General features: G+C 39.5%; 1 protein-coding gene and 1 long non-coding RNA gene across 4 annotated transcripts in view; one reads left to right on the top strand and one right to left on the bottom strand.

Moving 5' to 3' along the window:
- Positions 1-27741, bottom strand: part of PRUNE2 (prune homolog 2 with BCH domain) — a 296911-nt gene that overhangs the window by 3727 nt on the left and 265443 nt on the right. The window contains 7 exon segments of the mRNA XM_030919141.1: positions 9343-9381; positions 9915-9950; positions 14441-14539; positions 20016-20102; positions 20913-21044; positions 21702-21804; positions 25525-25533. Of these exon segments, the coding sequence (XP_030775001.1) occupies positions 9343-9381; positions 9915-9950; positions 14441-14539; positions 20016-20102; positions 20913-21044; positions 21702-21804; positions 25525-25533 (505 nt within the window).
- Positions 1-27741, top strand: part of LOC115893871 — a 46028-nt gene that overhangs the window by 9711 nt on the left and 8576 nt on the right. For 2 of the 3 annotated variants that reach the window (XR_004053898.1, XR_004053896.1), the window contains exons 5-6: positions 3301-3445; positions 25722-25814. This is a non-coding gene — a long non-coding RNA (uncharacterized LOC115893871). The remainder of the gene's footprint in view (positions 1-3300; positions 3446-25721; positions 25815-27741) is intronic. The other variant, XR_004053897.1, reaches the window with a different exon arrangement.

Below are 27741 nucleotides of genomic sequence, written 5' to 3'. Positions count from 1 at the left end.
TGAAAGAGGTTAGCCTACTTTACTGAGATGGATGTTTATAACTAAAGAAAAGCTTGTTTTTCAGAAGGTCAAATGGGTTCCCAAATATCTGAGGAGTAAGCCTAAAACTTACTTGAATCACATGTTTTTCTTCTGCCTCTTAGTGAACATAGCACAACTTCCTACCGCATCCACGCAAGAGGAAGAAAACCAAAAGCCAGTAAATAGAGGAAGAATTTCAGTTGTGATAAAAGAGAAACTATTAGTTTGAAATGGGTGATTTGGCACGTATCTGTGGATTTTGCTTATCTCTGCCCCTGGGCCATAAGCTTGCATGTTGCAAAGGTTACTGTGCTTTACTTGTGTAATTTGCAGCAGCTGAGCAGTGTTCATTCTAGAAGTTTTGCAGAGAAAGCCACTGGTAACTCACACTGCCTGCCCATCCAGTTTACAGTAGTAAAGTATCTTTCCTTTGAAATATAGTCAGCAATTCCATCACTTATTAGCAGTGGCGACTTGGCCAAATCACCTACCTTCTCTAAGTTCCCATTTCTGTATCTGTAAAATGGAATAGTCATACCTCTCTCACAGCTTGCTAAAGTCTAAGGCATTTTCAATTGTACATAGTGAACGTATCATAATGTCTGTTATTACTAGCAGCAGTGGTACCTCAGTGTTTTTTGTTGTTGTTGTTGTTGTTTGTTTTTTTGAGATGGAGTCTTGCTCGTCGCCAGGCTGGAGTTCAGTGGTATGGTCTTGGCTTACTGCAACCTCCGCCTCCTGCGTTCAAGCAATTCTCCTGTCTCAGCCTCCTGAGTAGCTGGGACTACAGGCGGACGCCACCAAACCCAGCTAACTTTTTGTATTTTTAGTGACACGGGGTTTCACCATGTTGGCCAGGATGATTTCGATCTCTTGACCTCATGATTTGCTCGCCTCGGCCTCCCAAAGTGCTAGGATTACAGGCGTGAGCCAATGCGCCCGGCCCTCAGTGTTTTTTTGAAATGAGAAAATAGCTCTTTGCTTTATTGGCCTACTTGCAACAATCTTGTTTCTTTTAGGAAGCCAAATCATCATGAATACTTCTAGTTTTTAGGCCCTCTGACTTGTTTTCTTACCTGCAGAGTTTACTTTAGAGGTATCCTCTTTTTATCCACTGTGACCCTGAGATCTTTTTCTTACATACCTTTACTAAACAGGTCATTAAAAAAAAAGTCTTGTTTTTGCTTTTAAAATGTCCTTCCTGTTCCCAGAAATCTGTAGTAAGTTTGATTTGGTGATTGGAAATTTGATTCTTTCTCTCACGGTGTTGGTTGACTTTCTCCCATAGACCAAGAGAATATTTACTCAACCAAAATTTGAGGCACATTGTCTAAAAACTGCGAGAGTGAGTCAGAATATTTGAAACAGTCTTGGAAGCTTAAAAGAACATGGTCACCTTGTTTCACCATCAGGCCCCTGAGCTAACACACCAGGATGCCCGTCTCGATTATTTCTTGTGCTGACTTTTTTTTGTAAATCTTCTAGGATTTAATCCATCCCTTCAGCTTTTGTTAACCCAAAAGCTAAAAGACTGGAACCTGGTTACCCAGTTTGTAAAATGAAATAGTCAAAAGCGAACGATTTTCATGTAAGTAAATACAGGAAACCACTTGGAAGGTTAATATTTGAGAGAACAGCAATGTTGTGGAGTTAACAAAGTTGTTAACAATGATGCAAATTTAAGCTTCCTCAAATAGAGCCACCCTTGATCATGGTACTTTAAGCAAATATATAAAAATATAAAAAGGCATGTTGCAAGTTTTGAAACATGAAGGAATTCATAAAATCCAAACCTAAAAGGGAAGGAGACAAGCACCCAGGGCTATTTAAAAATAAATAAATAAATAAATAAATAAAAAGTATCGTTTTTGGGAAAAAAAATACTTTTAATCAGAGTTGAATATTCTTAATCTTTGGGCAAATGGGCTTAGTTTTCTATAGGCAACTTTTTTCCTGAGACAGAGCAACCTTCTGATAATTTTACAACAGGCCATTTTTGTGTCTAACAAGTATTAAATGAGGTTCCTTACAAACCATCTGACAATATTGTTTAATGATGAATAAAAACATTTGCATTTTATGTAAGAAGAAGAAAATGGGCATAACCTTCTCTTCTGTCTCTGAGGAAAATGAGAGACCACTATGGTAACAGCACACACTCCATCTTATTCTTGGACTGATCGAGCCCACTGGAAGAACCCTTGCCCATTTTGCAGCGTATTCATTCAACACTAGCTCTGGAAGGTGTAAAATGCTTCCCCACAGAATGCTCCTCTGTCCTTGATGGCCTACAGTGTAAAGGAGCCAGAAGAAGTAAATGAAGCCCTCATTCCAATACCAAAGAAAGCCAGAAATCCAGGACTGGAAGTCAGAAAAAAAAAACCAAAATTCTTGGCTACTCTTGACCTTTATCCCAATCTCATCATCTACACTGTGATCATGTGCCTCTTAAGGGCTCAGGAAAGAGAGGGCTGAAGAAAGGGAAGCCTTGAGAAGAATGTGTTCTTCTAAAAAGTGGGAAGTAACAATAACAATTTGTAGTATCCCTCCCTCCTCCATGCCCAGCCCTGGAATGAACCCAGACAGGAAGCAATGCTTGCCCTCTTCCCAACCAAAACAGCCCTGCATAGGAATAAGGAGCAAGACAGACAAGGCAAGCAAAGAAGTGGGTAAGCCCTAAGATGTAGCAGCAACGGGCCAGCCATTGGCTGGGCTTCCACATGTGCCCTCTACGCTGCTTGTTAACTGTGGGCTCTGTTAACTGCTCAAGGGGGTGCTGTTTTGCTGAAGGAAGAAATAGTTGCAAAAAGAATTATCGTGGGCTGGGGAATTGAGGTTTTACTGCTTTGCAGAATTTCATGTGCCAATTTCCTTGAAGCAGTTGTTGCCTTCATCTAAAAGAGGTGGGACAACAGTGACCTTTGGAAAAATAGCTGTGTGATTTCAGAAGTCTCTCTATAGTCTTTGTTCTTTTTTAAAATTTTTATTTAGAAAAAATAAATGTTCCTTGCAGAGCAGGGCTAACTCATAGGCATGCATCCAGAATTGGCCCAGTCTTTGTTCTTTGTGCACTTTTCAGTTGGGACTGTCTCTGGAGTTTTTGTGCCTAAACTTCCTTTAGGCACAACAGGTCAACATGGCAAATGTGGAGCTATTTCACTCTAATTTTCCAGCTTCCTTTTGGACTTCAACGGAAAGGAGGTCCAAAGACAGCAAAAAGTGGCAATAGAGATGAGATACATTTAAAATTGATTTTTCCCTCTGCTTCCTGATTCCTAGGAACAAGGACAAAGTTAAATTCTCCACAACTCAAACCAAATTAGAAGCTCCCTGTTGGATGACCAAGTTCTCTCTAAAAGTTTGTTGGTGACCACAGTTTATTCCCTGAAACTGACTTGGCCACTAATTCACTCTGTTCTCTTAGGTGAGTAGTTTTGTCTTTCATTAAATCGGAGATGGTACACCCATCTAGCATTAAGATCACCTCTTCCTGATTTAAAAACCATTGGTCCTGGAGCTATACTGCCGAGGTCCAAATTCCAGCTCTGGGCCATTTTTACAGCTGTAAAACAGTGGACTGGTCAGATCGTCTCTCTATGCCTCTCTTTCCTCATCTGTGAAATGTACCTCATAAACTTATTCTGAGGATTAAAGTCAGACACTGCGTGTGAAGCTTTTTACAGTCTGGAACGTGGTAAGAACTCACTACACGTCCAATTTCTACTTCTCACAGGATGGTAATCCTCCAAATAGATCATTCCTACAGTCTCATCCAGGCTCAAATTCCTCCTGGACGTTGCAAAACAAGCACATTTTCTCTCCATCCACCAAAGCATTAAATGGAAGTTCCAACTTCCACTAATTAAAATAGAGATGATGTCATTCAGAAAGCAGAATTGCATTCCTCTTGCCCACATGTTCTTACATCTGGTCCTAATCATTTTCTTCTCATTTTTGGATTGGAAAAATAGAATGCCATGTCCATAGGTTGTCCTTTAGAAATTTAAGGGGTGATTGTGCATGGTGTGAAGCTGGCAAATTTGCTTCAAGTTTCTGATTTCAGGAATGGAGCACAGGAAAGCTGAACATCTAAACAGGGTTTACCCAGTCCTCAGTGTGTTTTCTTTCAGAGCCCAGCCATACAACACTACAAGTAACCACATAGCTGCTATCAATGGTGAATTCTTACTCCTTCTCCATAGAAGACATTTCTGGATCATTGTAAAGGCAGCTAGTTCTGAGTGCAAGGAAAAAATAGGAAGCAGTCAGCATTTCCCCACTGTCACCACTGTGAAAGCACAACAGAGTTGAGGCATTTGAAACTGTTTAATGTGGTCCCATTACTAATACTGAACTGATCCATACCTGAACAGATGAGGAGATTAAGCTGTAACCCTTACCATCAGTTTTGAAATGCAAGTGATTGCCCATGATATAAAAACACAAAGCAGAGATTTAAAAACTCCAAATACCTCCAGTGGTCTCTTCTGTCCTCATTTTTCCCTGCCTTTTCAATTCGTCTTATTCAGGGGACATATTACAAAATTGTATTGGTACCCCAAATAATAAAATACTTTACACACAGAGGAAAATCCCTCTCAAACAGCCTCATTTTATTCACCCATGAACACAGTTAATTTTCAGTTTTCACGAGAATGAGGATTTCCCAATACACTGAAAGAAAAAATGTCACCGTCAGCTCTGCTCGTTGTTGTTACAGAAATAACAGGACATTTACCACTCCATACAGCTGAGCTGTGTCCAGGTGATACAAATGAATCCTACTATTTACCTCAACTGAGTATGCCCAGAAAACAAATATAACCTTATAAAATAATAAATAAAAGTGTTTTTATGGAATTTATGTTTTTTGGTATAATATTAGCTATTTTTGATATTTCATACTGGTGTGATTTCTCTGTTAGCAAATTTCAAATTTGCTTTCTATTAATTCTTGATGAATGCTCATTACACCTTAACTTTTATACCCCTCCCATATATATATATTTTTTGAGACAGAGTCTTGCTCTGTCACCTAGGCTGAAGTGCAGTGGCGCTATCTCAGCTCACTGTAACCTCTGCCTCCCAGGTTCAAGCGATTCTCCTGCCTCAGCCACCCAAGCAGCTGGGACTACAGCTGCATGCCTCCATGCCCGGCTAATTTTCATATTTTTGGTAGGGGTACGGTTTTGCCATGTTGCCCCAGGCTGGTCTCAAACTCCTGGACTCAAGCGATCCTCCTGCCTTGGCCTCCCAAAGTGCTGGGATTGCAGGTGTGAGCCACTGTGCCCGGCCTTCCATAAATATTTTATTATTGGCAAACAAACACTATTTAAAGAGCTTCTATGATCCTTTTTAAGTGCAGCTGTCCTCTTTGTAATATAATTTCACAAGCTGATTTATCTGTTTGCACATAAGAGGATCCATGATAAAGGTCAGGTGTTTTGTTGAAAACGACAGTCTGCTATCTCCCCAGGTGAGATAGCAACCTTCCTTCCTCACTCCCTACCCTTCTTGCTGGTGGTCTGATATTTTTATAGGGAATATTTGGCAATTCCAGTGAGCAAGGACAGTCAAGAAAGTGTTGACAGTGTGCTAAAAAAAAAAAAAAAAAAAAAAAAAAAAAGCAAAGCTGGAATGGAATCAAGAAAGGGCAATCTTCCAAACTCAGCTTTTCTGCTTTTTAATTTCAAGTAATCCTCCCAAGGAAAACAGCAATTGGCAAACCCTTTAATACTGTCACTCCAAAGGCAACACAAGGATGCGTCCCAATTTTCGAAATAAGAATGGTTCTATGTATACTATTTATCCTTCAGAAGTATAATACTTTCTTTCCTGTGTAGAGCTAAGGTTTTAAAAAAAAGATAAGGCAGGTTGAGCAAATCACTTTCTGAAATCAATTAGAGTTGGGGTGCAGTTTGAGTGGGGTGTGTGTGTGTGTGAGGGGAGAGGGAGAATGTTGGGAAACACTAGTGGGCATAAAGCAAAACAGAGGACAGATAGGTTTTGTTGCCTGACCAAGTGTACGTTTGCCTTTGGTTAGACCCAGCCAGAAGCTTTCTGAACAAGTCATGTGGAAAGTCAGGCACATCTGTCAACGGGAAGAACCTGGGTACATCTGGCTTCTAACAACAGATCTGCAGTGATCACATTTCTCATAGAGTTTCTCCTAGAATTCAGGGGCTACTTCAGAGGCTAAAAGGTAGTTGAAAAAATGTTGCTGGTAGCCGAGATGGTGGGATTCTAAGGTATTCCAATCACCTGCGGGGTCAACAGAGTAGAATTCTTTCTCTGTGCACATTTTCAAATGTGCAAATATATTTCAGTTTCTCATACATGTGATGTTACCATCAAAAAGGTAGGATCAAAAGATCCTAGAGGGAAGATTCTTCAGGCAGATGGCTTACCTGCTGAATCCAAAGCAAGAGCATACACTTCTAAAACAAATCTGATTATTTTTATTTGGCCCTTGATTTTTAAGCAGTGGTTCTCAACGCTGGGTCCTGAGACCGGCAGCAACAGCAGCAGCATCACTGGGAACCTGTTAGAAATGCAGACTTTTTTTCTTGAGACAGGGTCTCACTCTGTTGCCCAGGCTGGAGTGTACTGGTAAGATCAATTAGCTCACTGCAACCTTGAATTCCAGGGCTCAACGGATCCTCCCACCTCAGCCTCCCATGTAGCTGGGACTGCAGGCACATACCACTATACCTGGCTAATTAAAAAATTTTTTTTTTGTAGAGATGGAATCCTGCTATGTTGCCCAGGCTGGTCTGTAACTCCTGGCCTCAAGCAATCCTCCCCTCTCAGCCTCCCAAAGTCCTGGGGTTACAGGGACGAGCAACCTCACCTGTAAGGCTGTAAAGCTGGCCAGAAGTGCAGCTTTTTAGGCTCCACTCTAGAGCTGGTGAATCAGAAACTTTGGGGGTGAGACACGGGATTTTCTGTTTTACCATGTGCTCCAGGTCATTGTAATGCACAATAAAGTTTGAGAACCCACTGCTCAAGAGCAATGAACTGACTCTTATGCAAATTCATTAATTTATGCAGCATAAATTTACTGAGCATCTACTATGTACTAGGCATGAGCATAGTGCTTCCTTTAGGAGGGAGATCAAAATGTCTCAGGACCATCTGAGCTATTTAAACACGTCGGGAGCGGGTTGGTAGGGGTAAGGAAGAGAACAAAATAGTGGATGTGAGAGAAAAAAGAGAAAGCTACAAAACTATCCAAAAACAATAATCATTTGACTGTGGCAGCTAAGCAGAAATAGTATAAATATAGAGGGGAAAAAAATCTTTTAAAAGAAGCAAGATTTCATGGTAATAAAGAAACATGACAATATGACTTTATGATAGGTTTGTCTGAAAAATTATTGATGGTCTCTCCCCCTATCTTTTGTCTTGAAAATAGCACTTTAATTTCATAAATATGTTATCCTGAAAAAATAAATCTGAAAGAAAAACTCACAAGAGAGTTCTCACTCTAGGAAATCTCATGACACAAAGCAGTTTGAGTGCAGATAAATGCTAAAGGAATGTTATACCAACACTCAGTTCCTTGATTACTAATATTTTCCTTACTTAACAACTTCTTACTTGTAACAGTTGGGATCAAGACTAAGAAGTTTTTTTTAGAATAAAAAAATTACACAGTTTTGAGTTTCTTTAGTCTAACTGGGTGTCAGTTATCTTGAAAGAAAATGAGAAGATCAGAATATTATAAGAGTAAACTCCACTAATGCTAAACTTTCTAAAGCAAAAACCTATCCTTTAATTTTTTAACACAAAAGATTGGCACACTACAAGCAAATAATTGTATAGGTTACTTACAATAAAAATGTACCACAGGAGAAAAATGTCTAAATTGATTGTTTTAATGAGGAATTGGCATTTACAACTATGAAGAAAATGTCTATTAGTTAGATATTATTTATTCAGAATTTATAGCTGTTGGGACATTGTCCAGGCCTTCTGCTTTTGCAATGTCTATTAAAATGGGAGCTGGTTATAAAAATGAACAGTGTAAGCAACATTTAAAATGGGGAAGAAAATGTGCTTAATACAGCAGACTTTTCAAATAGTATTTGGTTATATCTAACATGTATTATCAGAAAATGTCTTTGTAACTTGGAAACGAGAAAAGAGAATAACTGGATTTTTTTTTTTTTGAGATGGAGTCTCACTCTGTCCCCAGGCTGGAGTGCAGTGGCATGATCTCGGTTCACTGCAACCTCCACCTCCTGGATTCAAGCGATTCTCCTGCCTCAGCCTCCTGAGTAGCTTGGACTACAGATGCCCACTACCATGTCCAGCTAATTTTTGCATTTTTAGTAGAGACAGGGTTTCACCATGTTGGCCAGGATGGTCTCGATCTCCTTACCTCGTGATCCGCCCATCTCGGCCTCCCAAAGTGCTGGGATTACAGGGGGTGGGCTGACTTTCTATTGGTTGGGCTATTTTACAACTCAATAGGGGCAGAGGTTAACTTGTAGTTTTTGACCAGCAGAGATGCAAATAATTTCTGTCCAATATTGAGGAAAAGATAACCTCAATATTACAGTTTATTGCCCTGTTGTTTATTAACCAGTTTTGTATCTAACCCAACAATCTTATCCAAATACTCTTCTGTAAATTATCTATAGATATCTAGCTGCTCAAATGTTCTTTGAACTGGCTTTAACACCTTAGTAGTTCCTGCATTAAATAATCAGTTGAATAAAATCATTGGCATGTGTTCATTTTATATTTGCATGAGAGTTATAATTTTGCCTTTTTGAGAATCATACTTTGACAATAGTGGGCAATGACTTTTGTTTTTCTATTCATCAAAATAGCTCAGAGGTTGTTAGTTAAGCAACATTTCCAAAGTCATTAAGTAAGGTGTTGTTGTTTTAACTCATAGAAGGCCATGAAATTGATTCTGCAAAAATCTTCCAAATTTCGATGTGCTATTATTCCTCCCCATTGGTATGAATTAGTGAGGTTCTGTTGCCTGAAAACCTAATGATCATCTCGATGTCACACTATACGTCGCAGTCACTGTGATGTGGTCTTTTGTTGTGGTGCCTATAATTACGTGTACATCAAAAAACAACAACTATAGTGACAAATGCATTCCTCAATATAACCAAGATCATGGGGAAAAATAGACTGTAGTAAGAATAATAGAGATTACATCTATCATCGGAGAAAGAGAATTTCTAAAGTGCATTATTATCAGGAAGCAGGAATAAAACACCAGGCATGCAGATTTTCCCAATTCAGTTCTGAAATGCAAGCCAACATCATGCCAGCCACTAAATGAAAACTGAGTCTTACTTAGCTGCTTCTGAAGCTTCCCTCAGTTCTTCGTCCAGTCTGCAGGAGCAAAAATTATTGGTGTGGAAAAGAAACAAAAAAGAAGCAAGCAGAGCATGAGACAGTCACTCAGCAAAGCAGAGCCAAACAAAAGTGGTGCATATGTGCTTTTCAAAACCGTCTTCTGGAGTCCTGAGACGTACTCCTTCCATTAAATATACTGTCATTTCCTCCCATTCAGTGTTTATGTACATTTACTTTGCAAATTCCTTCATAAACAGTAGGTATAAGTTGCAAAGGGATCAGAAACATGCTGGCTGAATAAAGCTGAAAACATCCACGTCAGTCTGGTGGGTACAGTTCAAATTAGCTTGCAGCCTGGGCCAAGTCAGGGATGTATCTGGTTTAGTAGGTTTCAGTTGCAAATCAGGTTGACCTCAACAGCTTTACACACAGGACAAAGACTGGAAATGGCATACAAAAGACTGATACAGTGACCTCTTGCTCTGGTAGCTTGTTGAGGTCACCCACAAGTAAGACACTGGTGTACACACACAGGATCCAGCGTGAATAGGAGATCAGGAGATTTTTACCTCACACTTCTCTTATAAGATCTCTCTTCATCGTACCTTACGAAAATAAAAACGAGTGCCATAAGGAAAATGAGCAAACAGATGGAAAAAACGACAAGTAAATGATCTAAACGACTGTCAAATCATGAGAGAAAATGCCTATCCAGATACAGTCATGCACTATGTAACGTCATTTGGGTCAGCGATGGACCACATATATGGTAGTGGTTCCATAAATTAGAATACCATAATTTGACAGTATCTTATCTGTGTTTAGATACACGAATACTTACCACTGTGTTACAGCTGCCTGCAGTATTCAGTACAGTAACACGCTGTACAGGTGTGGAGCCTAGGAGCAACAGGTTATATAGCAGATAGCCTAGGTGGTGTAGGGGGCTCTGCCATCTAGGTTTGTATAAGTTCACTCTATGATATCTGCACAATGATGAAAGCATCTAAAGACGCACATCTCAGAACATGTCTCTGTCATTAGGTGATGTCTGATGGTAATAATAAAATTGGCATTTGGGAGACGTCTTATTTTCATTAGATAACAATCAATGTTTATAATTTGTAAATATATGCAGTCGATCCTCATTATTTGCAGATTCTATATTTGTAAATTTGCCTATTCACTAACATGTATTTATAACCACAAAATCAATACAAGGTACTTTTTGGGTCACTTGTGGACATGTGCACAGAGTGGTGAAAAGTTTGAGTTGCCCAATGTTCATGTTGCCACCTGGCAATGTGTGAGCCTCTGTCTTCTTGTTTCATACTGTAAACAACTGTCCTTTTCACAACCTATTTAGTGCTTTTCTTTTTCTCATTTTTGTATTTTTCCTTGGTGATTTTGCTGCTCAAATTGGCTTCCAAGCATAGTGCTGAAATACTGTCTAGTATTCCCAAGTGCAGGAAGGCTGTGATGTGCCTTATGAAGAAAATGTGTGTTAGATAAGCTTTGTTTATGCACAAGTTACAATACTGTTGGCCATGAGTTCAATAAATCAACAATGTATACTAAGTAAGGTTCATTTAAACAGAAACACACATAAAACAAGGTTATATATTGATTGATTGATTGACTGATTGATTGATGAAAACATGGTGACCAGAGGCTTGCAGGAACCAAACACCCTGTATTTTCCCTTGGAACACTATTTCAGTATTCCCTAATTAAGTGTTTGCAGTGACTTTACAGAACATAACTGCCACAAATAATGAGAATCAACTGTGACCAATGATTATAAATTTGGTTCTAGGTTGAGCAAGTTTTTCTTTCATTTAAGCCCTTTGATGACAGGCTCCATCTCAGCTGAGGACTGGTCTTGGGAGTGGCTGAGATTAGATCCTTTGAATGTTATTCAGTGATAAAAAGGAGCCATGGCTTGTATCCATTTGAAATTTGCATAACATGAAATTGGGGCAATGAAGGTCAGTAACAGAAATGGCAGAAAGGACATCCCAAGGAGATAATTACAGAAAACAGAACACACGGACATGTGGGCAGCACGTGAATGGTGGTAAATTTCTTCCTCCAGAAAAAAATTTTTCCAAATAGAATCCTTCCTGAAGTAACTTCTCCCAAATGGAGCCCTTGAAAACTGATGTGTGCAGATGAATAAAAAATGTCCCGGCTGGCCGGGCGCGGTGGCTCAAGCCTGTAATCCCAGCACTTTGGGAGGCCGAGACGGGCGGATCACGAGGTCAGGAGATCGAGACCATCCTGGCTAATACGGTGAAACCCCGTCTCTACTAAAAAATACAAAAAACTAGCCGGGCGACGAGGCGGGCGCCTGTAGTCCCAGCTACTGGGGAGGCGGAGGCAGGAGAATGGCGTGAACCCGGGAGGTGGAGCTTGCAGTGAGCTGAGAGCCGGCCACTGCACTCCAGCCTGGGAGGCAGAGCAAGACTCCGTCTCAAAAAAAAAAAAAAAAAAAAAAAAAAAAAATGTCCCGGCTATACTTAACTTCTCACTTGAACTTTGCCATATGATAGACAGTCTCTAAAAGCAACATGCGTAACAATAAATAAGATTCTGGATTGCAAACTCTGTGCTGGGAGGCTTAAATTGAAATTGCTTTGTGTACCGTTTGCATTCAACCCTCAGGACCATTCCAGGAAGTGCAACTTACTTCCTTACTTTACAGATGCCGAAGCTGAGACTCAGAATATTTTAATTAATTAATCATTTTAATAGATGACTTGAAGTCTCAGAGACATTGAGAGGTTGGAGGGAAGGTTCAAATCTAAGTCTCTAAAGCCCATTCACTTTTCTTTCTATTGCCTCTGCCACACCATGGAAGTGTTACTGTGTTTACTTGGAAAGTGGTCAATGCTCAATTCCACTAGAAGGGAGAATGTCCTTGTCATCTTATCGAATGTGAGTACTCCCATACTACTTCTTCCTTTTTTTTTTTTTTTTTTTTTTGAGACAGGGTCTCACTCTGTCACCCAGGCTTGAGGGCAGTGGTGCGGTCTCAGCTTACTGCAATTTCCGCCTCCCAGGCTCAAGCAATCCTTCCACTTTAATCTCCTGAGTAGCTAGGACTACAGGTGCATGCTACCATACCCGGCTAATTTCTGTGTTTTTTTTCATAGAGAGGGTCTCACCATGTTGCCCAGGCTGGTCTTGAACTCTTGAACTCAAGCTATCCACCCTCCTCAGACTCCCAAAGTACTAAGATTACAGGTGTGAGGCATCCCTCCCTGCCTCCATCCTTTTTAAATTTAGAGAGTAGAAGTGGGTTTTAAAGATGGAGTACACCTTTTTGAGGCAGCAGCCCAGAGCTATGAGGTGTGCTGGTTGTGGAAACGCTATGAAGCTAATGAGGGTTGAAGCCATCATTAGGATCTTATGAACACTCTGTCTGATTCAGTGAGCCAATTGACCAATGGAAGCCCAGTCAGTATCCTGTGTTCATGCACGATATTGCTTATGTAGGAAAACCAAATGCATCTACTTCTGAGCTTTGAATTTTGAAGGATACTCTAAGGGAGGTAAAGGAATCTCCTAGAAAAGAACATGCGAATTTTGGTGCCAGGCTGACTTGAATTTGAATTCCAGTTCCATCTCTTCCTGGTTCCTACTTACACTGTGCCTAAGTAACTTCTTACTAAGTTATCTCCCCTGCCTCTGTAAAACAGAGGTTTACTATGGGAGTCAAATAAATGATATAAATAGAGCACTGCTATGCTTGGCATATCATAGACACACATTACATGAGAATTCTTTCCTTCCAATTTCTAGGCTGGGCCTTTTTAATTAATTAACTTAATTTTTACAGTGAGAGGACTCTTTTTTGGAATCCCAAATGAGAGGTACATTTTGCTATCCGTTTTATGGAGGAAGATGAATGACACTTGTCTGTTTTCTTTGAGCTAATGGTTAAATCCCTCTCCACTCAAATGAAATGAAAAAAGCTAACGATTCAGATACAGTGGCCAAAAAAAAAAAAAAAAAAAAAAAAAAAAAAAAAAAAAAAAAAAAAAACCATGACACACAGAAAACAACCGTTCTTTGCAACAATGTACCAGATACAAGTGTTTATTCTCCCATATCCCTGTTTTACAATCCCAGCTCCAAGTATTTATTTTGTTAAATTTTATCCTAATTTTTGTAGCATCATCCTGAGACCTTCAGTACCCATGCAGGATGCTGATGCTGTTACTGCGTTACCCTCTATTGAGCAAGAAAACCATTCCTCACCGCCTCACCCACCACTGGGCAAATGCCCTCTACTTAATCATGATAAACAGAAAAGGTTTAGAAGAAACAGAGAGTTATTCCTTTCTGTTTTCCTAGGGTTATGCAGATAAATTACTTTGTATAAGACAATAAAGAAATGCAAGCTATACTAAGACCATCTTGTGTCTGTGCAGAGTGGGAGACACAAGAAACTGATCTACTGTTAACCAGTAGAGACAGTATACCAGTTAACCAGTGTAACTGTTACTTTTTCCAAAGTGGTAGTAAAGTTCAAGGTAAAAATGAACAATAATCAAATAACCCCAGGAAAATATTATGTGAAAGAGGATCTGAAAGAACACAACGATTATCTATAGATTATAGGAAAAAATTATATTTATTGGAGGATATTTAATATTGTTTTCAAAATAAGATAATGCCATTTCCCCTCTGTTCCAGAACTGACCTCTTTACCAACCCACTTCTCCAAACATACACTTTTTTTTTTTTTTTTTTTTTTTTTTGATACAGGGTCTCACTCCCATTGCCCAGGCTGGAGTACAGTGGCACCATCACGGCTCACTGCAGCCTTCACTTCCCAGGCTCAGGTGATCATCCTATCTCAGCCTCCTGAATAGTTGGACTAAGGCAAATGCCACCATGCCTGGCTAATTTTTGTATTTTTAGTAGGAACGGGGTTTTGCTATGTTGTCCAGGCTGATGGCAAACTCCTGGGCTCAACTGATTCTTCCACTTGGCTTCCCAGAGTGCTAGGATTACAGGTATGAGCCATCACACCCAGCCTCAAACTAGTACTATTTCTTAAGAAATCTCTGAAACCATCAGGACTTACTTGATGATGCTCTCTGGAATGTGGATGCAATCCATTGGGATCAGCCCACTGAGTTCTGATAAGCTATTGACATATTTAATTTTACTGCTGAATTTTGAACTAAAAAAAAGAAAAAATGTGTATCATTAGTCACTACCTTATCCATCCCAACACTACTTCCTTTTCTTGAAAATCCTGATACACTTCTTGCCCCAGCACTCTTACTAAGAAAAGAGGCTAACATTATTTCATGAGTTACAATGTGCCAGACACTGTTTTGTTGTTGTTGGTGGTGGTGTTTTGTTCTGTTTTTTAAATTTATTTTTTAAATTGCCATGTAAAAATGTTTAACACGATGTTTTGAAATATGTATACATTGTGGAATGGCTAAACTGAGCTAATTGACATATGTATTACTTCACATGCTTTTTTTGATACTGAAAATCTACTCACTTAGTAATTTTCTAGGATGCAACACATTGTTATTAGCTATGGTCACCATATTGTTCAATAGGGCTCTGGAACATATGCCTCCTAACCAAAATTTTGTGGTCTTTGACCAACATCTCCTCACTCCCAACCCCCAGCTTCTGGTAACCACCATTCCACTCTCTACTTCTGTAAGCTCAACTTTTTTAGATGCTACATATAAATGAGATCGTGCAGTATTTGGCCAAATGCTGTTTTAAGTGGGTTACACATACAAATGCATGCATTTCTTATTACAGCCTAGTGAGGTAGACACTATTATTATCCACTTTTCAAAGATAAGGAAACAGACACAGAGCAGGTAAGTGTTTGCCCAAGGTCTCACCCTTAGTAAATGGCAGAGCCTGTACTAATCTGGGCAGTCTGACTTTGGCATTCACACTCTTGGCCATACATTGTGCGGCCTCCCAGTATTTCCTGTGACTCTGAATAATCACTGCTTTATGCCTCGTTTGTCTCTGTTTGTTTGTTTGTAACAAACAAAAATCTTATCATTAGTTCTTTCAGAATCTACCAAGTTTGATGATACTAAAAAAAAATGTAAACTCATTTTTTAAAAATTTGTTTTATTTTAAAAAATGTTGTGGTTTTTAAAGTTTTAGGTTGAACATTTATTCTAGATGAACCAACATTCAAATATATGTTCCAATAATTGGATTTAAAATACTAACAGCTTTCATCTAAATGTGTTCGTTTTAGATATGTGTAAACGCACAGAGAACAACTTGGAAGGATACCAATGAAATTGATAAAGGAGTTTGCCTCTGGGGAAGGGGATTAGGAAGAGGAATTGGTAATTGTTAAAGGAAGAACTTGGTCAAATGGTAGTTCTGTTTTAAGTTCTTTGAGAAATCTCCAAACTTCCAATAACTCATTGTTTAAAATGAACTTGCCATATACCTCTATCATAGAGGCTACCCTTTAGTAGAGAAAAGACCTGTCATACATCTTAGTGGTCTCTTTTTTCAGATCTACAAGTTGCTAACACTGAAGTAAATTGATTCAAAGGAGGATCTGTAGAGGGGCTCCTACATGATGAAACTGTAGAATACAATTATTCAGTACTTGATGTAGGTTTTCTTTAGAATTGGGCAGACAATTGGTTTCAAAGACTGAGCCTATCATTCATAGGCTGTGCCACCCTAGACCTGAGGTTGGTAAATGATAGCTCGTGGCTGAAGTCAGCTTGCTGTCAGTTTTTTATTTTTATTTTTAGAGGCTAGGACTCACTCTGTCACCCAGGCTGGAGTGCAGTGGCATGATCATAGCTCACTATAGCCTTGAACTCCTGGGCTCAGGTGATCCTCCTGTCTCCGCCCCTGGAGTAGCTAGGACTATAGGCACATGATACAGTGCCTAGCTAAATTAAAAAAAAAAAAAAGTTTCCAGAGACAGGGTCTCCTTAGGTTGCCCAGGCTGATCTTGAACTCCTTGCCTCAAGCAATCCTCTTGCTTCAGCTTCCTGAGTAGCTGGAATTACAGGCATAAGCCTATCTGTTTTTTTATAGCCCCGAGTGAAGAATGATTTCTGTTTTTTTAAGTAGTTAAAAAAATGTAAAAATAAAAATTTTATGATGTTGGCCGGGCGCAGTGGCTCATACCTGTAATCCCAGCACTTTGGGATGCCGAGGCAGGCAGATCACTTGAGGTCAGGAGTTCAAGACCAGCCTGGCCAACATGGTGAAACCCCGTCTCTACTAAAAATACAAAAATGAGCCAGGTGTGGTGGTGCATGCCTGTATTCCCAGCTACTTGGAAGGCGGAGGCAGGAAAATTGCTTGAACCCAGGAGGCGGAGGCTGCAGTGAGCCAAGATCATGCTACTGTACTCCAGCCTGGGCAACAGAGTGAGACTCCCTCTCAACAAAAAGAGAATATTTTACGATGTAAAAATCATAGGAAATTCAATTTCGGTTTTCATAAATGAAGTTTCATCAGAGGCCAGGCATGGTGGCTCATGCCTGTAACCCCAGCACTTTGGGAGGCCAAGGTGGGAAGATCACCTGATCTCAGGAGTTCAAGACCAGCCTGGGAAACACGGCAAACCCTGTCTCTGCCAAAAACACAAAAACTTAGCCAAGTGTGGTGGTACATATCTGTGGTCCCAGCTACTTGGGAGGCTTAGGTGGGAGAATCGCTTGAGCACGGGGAGGCAGAGGTTGCAGTGAGCCAAGATCGCACCACAGCACCCCAGCCTGGGCAACAGAGTGAGACTGTCTCAAAAAAAAAGTTTCATCAGAACACAGCCACTTACTCATTTGCATGTTTCCTACAGCTGCTTTTACTCTATAATGGCAGAGTTGAGTAGTTGTGACTGAAACCATAGGGCCAGTGAAGCCTAAACTATTTACTAGTTGAATCTTTATAAACAATGTTTGCTGGTTCCTGCTTTAGACAATTTATGTGACCTCCCTGAACCTCAGCAGTTTTTCCTATACAATGGAAATAGTAAGCAGAATCTGCTTCAGGCTGGGCGTGGTGGCTCATGCCTGTAATCTCAGCACTTTGGGCAAAGGCAGGCATATTGCTTGAGCCTAGGAGTTTGAGATCAGCTTGGACAACACAATGAGATCCCGTCTCTACAAAAAAATAAAAAAATTTAGCTGAGTGTGGTGGCATACACCTATAGTCCCAGCTACTCAGGAGGCTGAGGTGGGAGGATTGCTTAATCCCAGGAGTCTGAGGCTGCAGTGAGCCATGATCATGCCACTGTACTCCAGCCTGGGTGACTGAAGGAGACGGTGTCTCAAAACAAAAAACAAACAAAAAAGTATCTACTTCGGAGGACTGTCATTAGGTTAAATGAGGTAATGCAAATAAGCACTCAACAAATTAAGCCATTATTAGTCATAATTTACCACAACACTATTGCTATAATTTCATTATTACTGTTGTTATTATCTTGAAACTCCTTTCCATAAATAGTGTTGAATTATAATAATTTTTAATATCCTTAGAGTAACAAATGTTTTCTTATTGTTAAACCACATTTGGCTTAAGGCTTTCTCTGTAGTTTGAGTTCCTAGGTAGCTAACTGCAACCTAACATGGTATGTAAATAAAATTCCAACCTAACTTATGAGTATATTTTTGCAAAGACTAGCTGAGTCTCAGCCAATCAAAGCAGCTGAGCTTCAGCAATCACAGGTTGCCAAATGATCAGACCATGACCATATAAGGCAAATGCTTCATCACACTGTACCCAAATAAGATAACTGCTGAGCTGTACCCAATCAAGCTGTTTCTATACATCACCTTGCTTTTCTCTGGATAAATACTGTCTGCCCACTTTGCTGGGTGGAGCTCTCTGAACCTCTCCTGGTTCTAAGTGATGCTAGGTTCATAAATCATTTTTTGCTCTAATAAAGTGATTGATTTGTCTAAAGTTTATCTTTTAACATTACTTAATCAAGAAAAAACATTTGTTTTATAAGTGCTGAATTATTAAGCAAACTTTGATGAATCAGTAATTATGCTAATGTTTACCTTTCTACCCATTAAACTTTTTGAAAGCTTACCAGCATACACTGATTCCTACTCCCTAGTTAAAGCATTTCCTGAAATTAATTAAAATAAGTGGCTCTTTGTATACCTTAAATAGGTCTAAATTTGTTTGTTTGTTTTTTGGAGGCACAGTCTCACTCTGCTGTCCACGCTGGAGTGCAGTGGTGTGATCTTGCCTCACTGCAACCTCCACCTCCCAGATTCAAGTGATTCTCCTGCCTCAGCCTTCCTAATAGCTGGCACTACAGGCACGCCACCACCATGCCTGGCTAATTTTTTGTGTTTTTAGTAGAGATGGGGTTTCACATATTGGCCAGGCTGGTCTCAAACTCCTGACCTCAAGTGATCTGCCCACCTAGGCCTCCCAAAGTGCTGGGATTACAGGTGTGGGCTGCCCTGCTTGCTGGTCATAATATTTTTAAAAGCAATTTAACACAGTATGGTAAACAGCTAACCTTTGCCAGAGGGAAACTAGGATGAATCCTGCTACTCAGTTGAGGATTAATTGAAATTTTCCCATCTTAAAGTTATTAATGAATTTCTTCTAAAAATTCTGATAACTCTGTGTCTTCAGTGGTTTCTTCTTGTGTATAATGAAGATAGTAACAGTATATCATGTGATTGTTTAGATTCAGTTTACCATTTTAACAATTCTTGATTTTCAGGTACCTTTTTCAGCATTAGCAATTGGAAGTGGGGAATAAGAATAATAAATAAACATAAGTAAATACTGAACAAGAAAAGTTGAATCTGGAAGCTAAAGTAAAACCTATACACACACAAAAAAGATTTTAAAGTTTATTTTTTTCCCCAGAAGTAAAGTTATCAGAAGTTTTAAAAGAAATTCATTAATAACTTTAAGATGGGAAAATTTCAATTAATCTAATCTGTACCCTGATGGTGGGCAAGATTTTATTCTGTTTTTAAAGCTGTCTAGAAAATAAATATTATTCCTTTCATTTAACTATTTGAAGTCTTACTATATTAACAACCATATCTTACTTTATTTTGCATCACCAAGATGTAAGGTTATACAGAACCTAACATAAAATAAGTAACAAATAAATATTCACTGAATTGAAACCAAGACTCCTCACGGGTGATAAAAACACAGCTCTCAAAATGGCTGCCCAGACTCTATATAACTTTGGTAGTTATACAAACATTGCGTAGGTCTGTTCAGAAGAAATGGCACAATTGAGACATGATATGGCTTTTGTTTCTGCCTTGATTCATCTTTATTTTCCACCGTCATATTACTCTACCTTTCTATTCTCTACATAATAACATATCACTTTAAATGTATTATCTATTCCCCTTTCTAATGTGGTATGAAAATCCCACCACTTCATCTTCCATGTTTATAGCAAGCAATTTAGAGGTCATGTTTTATAATGATCTGGGGGAAATATTCATAATGAAAGCATTTTCTCTCTTAATTAGGGACGCTTGATGAATAGTCCAAAGCACCTTTCTAGGAAAGGCAGAGACAAATATATTTCCCTGGGTACTCTTAGTTTATGAATTCTTGTTTTTAGGACAATAAGCACATATTTTTTAAAAACTACTAGTAGTACTTTTATTTTATGACAATATTAACTATACCTTATAAAAGGTCGTGTCACAGCAAGGATTGTTCTGATGAACCAAGATGGATGAACGATGATGAATGATTTCAAATTCTTCCTCAACCTATTTTGAAAAAAGAAAAAATACATTACTCTTAACCCATTTTCAGTGGGAATTAAAGCATAAAACATATTCCTAAATAAGAATATATATAATTTAAGTCTGGCGTGGTGGCTCATGCCTGTAATTCCAGCACTTTGGGAGGCCGAGGCAGGCGTATCACCTGAGGTCAGGAGTTCGAGATCAGCCTGGCCAACATGTTGAAACCCCGTCTCTACTAAAAATACAAATAAAAAGTTAGCTGGGCGTGATGGTGCCCGCCTGTAAGTTCTTGCTACTCAGCGGGCTTAGACAGGAGAATCGCTTGAACCCAGAAGTCGGAGGTTGCCATGATCCAAGATCATGCCACTGCACTCCAGCCTAGGTGACACTAGTGAGACTCCAACAACAGCAACAACAATGTATATATATAATATATATAATTTTAGGGAGTTCCATGCAAGTTACTATTGCCTGGTAGGAAGATATAGAATGGCCATGATTAATGACGAGAATGCTTTTTGAGACGTAATTTGAAACTTGTATGATTCAAACCTCATTTTCTCATAGAAATAAATGTAAAATAGAATGGTTATGTTCTTAGAGTGCATGAATCTATAACCAACATGGTGTATTTTTGTTTATTCTCGCCAGCATTACCTTTACTATTTCGGAAGGAAAACATGCTTAATAGCAACTTAGACAATTTATTTGATCTTATTGAGACTTGGTTTCTTCTTGTGTATAATGAAGATAATAACAGTATACCATGTGGTTGTTTAGCCTTCAGTTTACCAAAATCAAAATAGTGATTAAATAACAGAGTGCACATACCGTCTGTCAATCATCTGGTAGCATTTCTTCATCCAGCCTAGCCCTGGCATCTTCCGTCTTGGTGTTGCACCATTCAAGTACACAATCATATAGTCTTCAGCTACCATCAACTCTAAAGTACTTATTACATATCTGATCACAGGAAGGAAAAGAAATGTTTTCAGTTCCCACATAAACTATTTCATCCTATTGACACCATAATTACATAACATTAATTATGTAAGTACAGGGTGTATGAAATTTAAGAATGGTTGTGCATATTACCTCTTTACCTTGGGAAGAATACAGCTACCTAAGAGTATCCCTCTGAGAGTATTACTCATTTATCGGTATGACTATCTTTTAAATGTATGTACACTAGAAAAATGTACGGGTTAGAAAGAATCCTGACTTTCAAAACTGTCAACAATGTTATCAAATACTAAGGGTAACTGAGTATTAACTCAGGTTAAATAAGGGCAGATATTAATGAAGTCAGGTTATAGTCAGTCTTAGCAGACTAAGAACATGTTATGAAGGAACAAAAATCATACTTTGCCCAAAGGAAATATTACAGAATTTTAAAATGCAAGCAAAATTCTGTTCATTTTGTTTTCAGTCTAGTCTACCCACAAAAGAACTCCTTTAAAGGTTTTAGCCCCTTGAGCAACATTCCTTGACAGAAACCTTACTGATGTTTCATTGAAGGGTTAGAATATTCTACATCATCTATTTTCTTTAAAGATGATCTATCTGCCATTACATGCCACAGACATTAACTCAAAGCACTTTGTCACAAGTATCACTCACAGGAAAAGATTTTCCATGACATAGTGGTAATCCGCCCGACTGCTGTCTGGCAGAAAACAGGCGGCAAACACAATGATGGCATTTAGACCGTCCCCATAGTATCCTGGGGGACAAACAAAAAGACATTTGTAACCAATTGAAAGCTCTTAACAAGGTAATATCTGACCTAATGGATAAATCTGAAGCCTTGGCAAGTGTGTCTTTGTGGGTATATTAGCAGCATGAAATGGGGCTTATGTTGACTGTAGGTCTGTAGGTATATACACATACAGTTATCTTTCAGTGGTTAACATCTATGTTTTATAGAGTTAAATATATAGCGCAATTAGATTTGCATATGTAGGCTATTCATATATTATGGATGATTATATGTGTTGTACATAGTTGTGAAGAGGGGTGTGTAAATATTCAACGTAACAAAAAATGAGCGGGGGCAAGACTGACATGAATGTCTGATTTATATAATACTAATATGTAAGTACTTATACAGTACTTCTTTCTTCTGATGGCTAAGAAAGAGATTCTGTTTGATCCTCTTTAGTTCTTTTTAGTTTTAGACACTGCTTAATTTAAAGGGAGAATTTAGCCACTAAAGTGCAATATAATCTATCATTCACACACTCCAGTGACCAAATACTAGCGAGTAGACAAGTAAAACACCTTTATTTTGATTTCAAGACCTGCAGTGCCCCTGGGATCAACAGCCAGTGCAAGAACCCAGAGAAGTTCTAGCCAGGCCTTATTCTGTGCAATATTTTACTGCCGTGTAATCACCAGTGGGTATATAGAGTTCTGCAAAAACTGACACATTGGGCTCTGGGAGGACTAGACCAGGCTTAAGGGTATGTCCTGTCCTCCTACTCAAAGCTTGGAGGAAATCTCTGTTTAATGATTCTATAGTCCAGAGCTATATGACACAACAAACCCATAATTGGGTATATTTTTGGGTATATCTTCCCCCATCTTTTTTTGCACTAGAGTCACACTCTCTTTGTAGAGAACATCTTACTAAACTGCTTTTCGAGAGTTAACTAACTACATCCAGATCTATATACAGCCAGGTTGGGTACTGTGGCTCACACCTGTAATCCCAGCATTTTGGGAGGCTGAGGTAGGCAGATCACTTGAGGCCAGAAGTTCGAGACCAGCCTGGACAGCATGGTGAAACCTCGTCCCCACTAAAAATACAAAAATTAGCCAGGCATGGTGGCGCTGTAATCCTAGCTATTTGGGAGGCTGAGGCAGGAGAATTGCTTAAGCCCAGCAGGTGGAGGTTGCAGTGAGCCAAGACTGCGCCACTGCCTTCCAGCCTGGGTGACAGAGTGAGATTCTGTCTCAAAAAAACAAACAACAAAAAAATCTATATACAGCCAATATTTTACTGCCACATAATCACTCAGTGAGTATTTAGAGTTCTGAGAAACTTACACGTTGAGTTCTGTTAAGGGGCTAGGTTCTGAATTCTACGAAGAGGAAGAAAACTTCCTGTCATAAGAGGAGGAAAACTACAGATGGGTCTGGCTAAATTATAGTTGAGTCGTACAAAATTCTGTACTTTTGGGAAATCTTGAGAACTGCTTCCTGGTAACATGGGACTGAGGAGTGTAAGTGCTACTTGCAGGAGGTGCTGAGAAAACAGCAGGTGGGAAATGTGGAACGTGTGGCCACTGAAACTCCAGGGGTCAAGGAACATGTAGATACATCTCAGGACACCATTCCCCATCTTTTGAAAGCTCTAGCATCATTTTGGAATTGCCCTGTCTTTTAAGCAAGCTTTACATTCCCACGGTTTCTTTGAAACTCACAGCAGGTGTCAGTCAGAACCCCACAGGTAACTATACGGAATGTCATGTGTCTTTCACACTTAAAAAGGGAAGCAATGTGTGAATTTTTATTTTTTAGTATCCCTGTCTAAACTATTGCAATTGATGTCATAGAGTTCTGGACTATAGAATCATTAAAGGGATTTTCTTCAAGCTTTGAGTAGGAGGACAGGACATACGCTTAAGCCTGGTCCAGTCCTCCCAGAACCCAACGTGTTAGTGTTTTTAGAACTCTGAATACTCGTTGGTGATTACATGGCAGTAAAGTAATGGCTGTATATAGATTTGGATGGAGTTAATTAACTCTTGAAAAAGCAGTTTAATAAGATGTTTTCTACAAAGGGAGTGTGACTCTACTGCAAAAAAAGATGGGGGAAGAGACCAATACTAACTAAAAATATATCCAATTATGGGTTTGTGTGTATTACTAATTTGAGGTAGTTGTATGCAGTATTTATACTACAAATGATGATACGGTATTGTTGAACACAGTATTTATACTACAGATCTTAGAAGATGCTGCCTATGTAAGTATTTAACTGATGCAACACACGTTTGTGAGAGAGTAATGTAGTAGTTTCTCTCTGGATTTTTTTGCTTTAGTTCCATCTTTTCCAATATGCAGGTATTTATCAACTACTTTTTAGAATGCAATATGAAGGAAAATGGCAGGAGGAGACATATCTTAATACAAAAATTGCTTGTTACCACACTTTCATTTCTGAAGACGCATAACTAAATGGAAATCCACAAAGGATATGGTGGCTTAGCTATACTAATCCTCACTCTGCACAGATAAGCAATTCATCCTCAGCATGATGAAAAGACAGAAGTTCATTAAAAGAGACAAGAGACAAAATGAATCCAACTTAAAAGCAAGTAAGAAAGCATCCTTTCAAAAGCATCTTTCTAAATGTAGCAGTCTGGCTCCAGAGTGTTACAGTAATTTCAAGATCGTGACTGCTCAGTTACTTTGATTTCTTTCTTTATTTCCATGAACTTCTAAGAATTTTTTTTTTTTGAAAGGGAAAGACTGAGGTTTATAAACAGTACTTCAGACGTCATTTTAAATGGCAGTTCAGCTCACTGTGTAAATGCTATCTGCCCTTGGAATGCTATAGCATCATGTTCATCCAAGTTTATTTAACTAAAGGAATACTATGGGATCAACTTACTACTTCATGACTGCTGTCTAAGTAAGAAATGTCTCAATATAAAAAGTACAGAAATTTATAAAGGAAAATGAAAATTTATGAATGAAAATTTGTTCTTTTGGGTAGAGGATCTTTAAGAAGGGAAGAAGAGGCAAAAAGAGAAGGAAGAAAGTAGAAGGAGAGGGGATAACTGAAGGAAGGAAATAAAAGAAAAAGATTTCCACATGAAAGTTTTCCTCCAAAATCAAGAGCCAGTGCCATTGGCAGGCTTGGGAGATATTTCAGATAATACCGTAATTTTTCTATAGCTGCTTCCTGCTAAAAAAATTTAAATTTAAATTTAAAAAATCAGATAATACTATAATTGCAGGCAAAGTGCAATAACTAGAATGCATAGGATCATTCACTTTTTGCCCCTCCCAGATACCTTGAAGGGGTCAGCTAACCCCTCAATTTCTATTCTCAGATATGCAACTTACTCAAGTAAAGTTTCCTGGCAACAGCATAATTCATTTGAAGTCTGTTTTTAAAAACATTTCTTTCATTAGACTCTCTTCTCAAGAAAGGTGAGGTGAATTCAGGGTGTATGTGCTGGGTGGGGTACATGAGCAACCCCCTAGGAATCTCCTGAGACCCTCTGAAGCAAGGGCGCAAACCTTACCTGAGTGACACAGACAGGCATGAAAGGGATGTAACACAAGTTTGCTGGCCAGCAAATGGAATGGAGACAGAAGGAAAGATGTCACAGTCGCAACCAAAACATACACACACACACACACCAGCCAGCAACTCTTCTCCTCATTCTTTTCAGGGTCATTTGTCCAGCAAGACTGCCGAGAAGGTTACCTGAATCTCCTATAATGAAATAAGAGAAGTAAAAAAAAAAGAATCCTTGTTAAAATTACTTGGTGTTATTGTTCTCCATTATTTAAACGGGTTTCTCTGCTCCAAGTTCAAAAAAAAGCCAGTTCTAGCCTCAGAGGGACCCCATACTATTGGCTGAGCAAAACTATCCAAACACCTCTTTGCTTTGATTTATGCAGATGGCAAGGATATTGCTATTGGCGCATAGGATGTGAACAGTGGTGTTGAGATCACCCTCATTTGACTGATGATGCCATTGAGACTCAGAGATGGTAAGTAATATACCAAGGTTACAGACTAGCAAGTGGCAGAGATGGGTACTGAGCCTCATTCTTCTACATTGTGTGCAGGGCCTCTGGCAATAGCTCATACCAAGGTCACCAAAGCTGAAGACTGAATTAGTTATTCAAATACTGCCATCATGCACCAGTATTTTCAACAGGTGGGACACGTGGCAGGGCCTGGCTTTGAGCCTAACTTCTGCAGCTCTTTTGATCGCCCCCACCTTACAGTTTATAGCACAGAGCACTGTGCAGCTGGCACTTCTCTATTGGCCCAAATGACGAAACTTCCTCACAGCAAAATACCAAGCACCAAATAAGATTCATGTTTACTGGGAAGTGATTGCTGCTTTTTAAACGCTCATCAGAAGCCAGAAGGACAAACTCAGTAGGTTGGTAAGTAAGGAGCTTTCTCATCATTATGGTCTAAGAGAATGGTGTAAACTCCTAATGTGGAAGACAAAGCTTTGGCAAATTCAGAAGTAACATCTGGAGCATTTTTACCTACAGAGCACAAAAGCTGTTCAGGGTGCAGGAAAAGGTGGCATCTCTCTCTAAAGTTCCGGATGGGTGCAGCCAGAGGCACACTTCATGCAGGCCAGTGCCTGGAGAGGGCTGAGGCAGGGCTGGGGAGAGGGGAGGTGGCCTTCTCTTCAGAACAAACAGGACAGTCACACAGACAAACACTGAGCTTGCAACACAGAATGGAGAAGAGCAAATGGCAAAGGGAGGAGGTGGCAGGGATGGAGAGCACAGCAAATCAGGTTAGCCCTGAGGGCTCCGGTGAATTGTTACAAGACTGTGGCAGGCAGAAGCAGTGGCTTTTTCCAACCATCAGTGCACTGATGATAACCATTCTCTTCTGATTCAGACAACAGGCTGATGGGCTTGACCACGCCACCCAGCCCACCTAAAGAACAAGCAGGCAAGTCTACTGGAGTATTAGCAGATAACTAGCCCTAGAAGAGCAGCAGGACCACGAGCTGCCTTTCAACACAGGGACTCTGCATTTAGGAGCTGATGTTTATAGGGGCTTATCACTGGGTGGCTTTGATTTGACAGACATTTTTATTTTTTAAAAAGTATTAAAAAATGCAGGCTTTGTTTTGTTTTTATTTTCAAAAAGAAAACAAACCAAAAATATCTGATGGGTGGTGCAAAGGAGATGTGACCTGGGAAGATGGGGAAGACTGAGTGTTCCTCCTATGGTTTTCACATAAAACCAAAAGGGTTGACTCTACAGCCAGCTGTGTGTCACTTTCAGCAAGACTGGGCCACCTCTCATTCTGAAGGGCTACGGGCATGATTTCCCTTAGAGGAAACTGCTCCTGACCCCACAGCAGCTCTCATGAGGGGGGTCATATTTCCATTTCAGGTCAAACAGTAAGGCAAGAAAAAGAAAGGCCAGGACCAGGGGCAGGAACTGGCATTCACCTTTGCTACAGTGGTCAGGTTCCCTGGGTGGTCCTGATACTTATGTGGGGGTAGCAATGTATGGGATGGAAGGTGAAAAATCTGCTGGCAGAGAAAGATTTGATTGAAATAACAAATCAGGCTTCTGCTTATTATAATAGAAAACAAAAGCAGTGTTTTGAGGCAGTGCCAAGACTCTTATTTCCCTGCCCTCATTAAGGAAGAGAGAACTGAGAGAGCAACAACTGCCTCATCAGCTCACACTCTTTCTGGAACAGCTGGGTGGTTACAGTGGCGCCTCAGGACTTGGGAAAGGAAGGCATGCAGCAGAAGAATCAAAATGCTGTCGATGTTTTCTGAAGTTGACAATGTTAAATGTGTTGCTTCCGCTCATCTGACATTTTGTGAATCCCAAATTAATCAAGGCCACATATGCTCCAGGAGCCCTCAAGAAAGTGCTGGAAATACAAACATACTTTTCTCTCTCCCTTGTCTCTCACCAAAC

Source organism: Rhinopithecus roxellana, chromosome 16, assembly GCF_007565055.1.
Source record: "Rhinopithecus roxellana isolate Shanxi Qingling chromosome 16, ASM756505v1, whole genome shotgun sequence".
NCBI classification, from domain to species: Eukaryota; Metazoa; Chordata; class Mammalia; order Primates; family Cercopithecidae; genus Rhinopithecus; species Rhinopithecus roxellana.
This window is presented reverse-complemented; position numbering and strand designations above follow the sequence as displayed.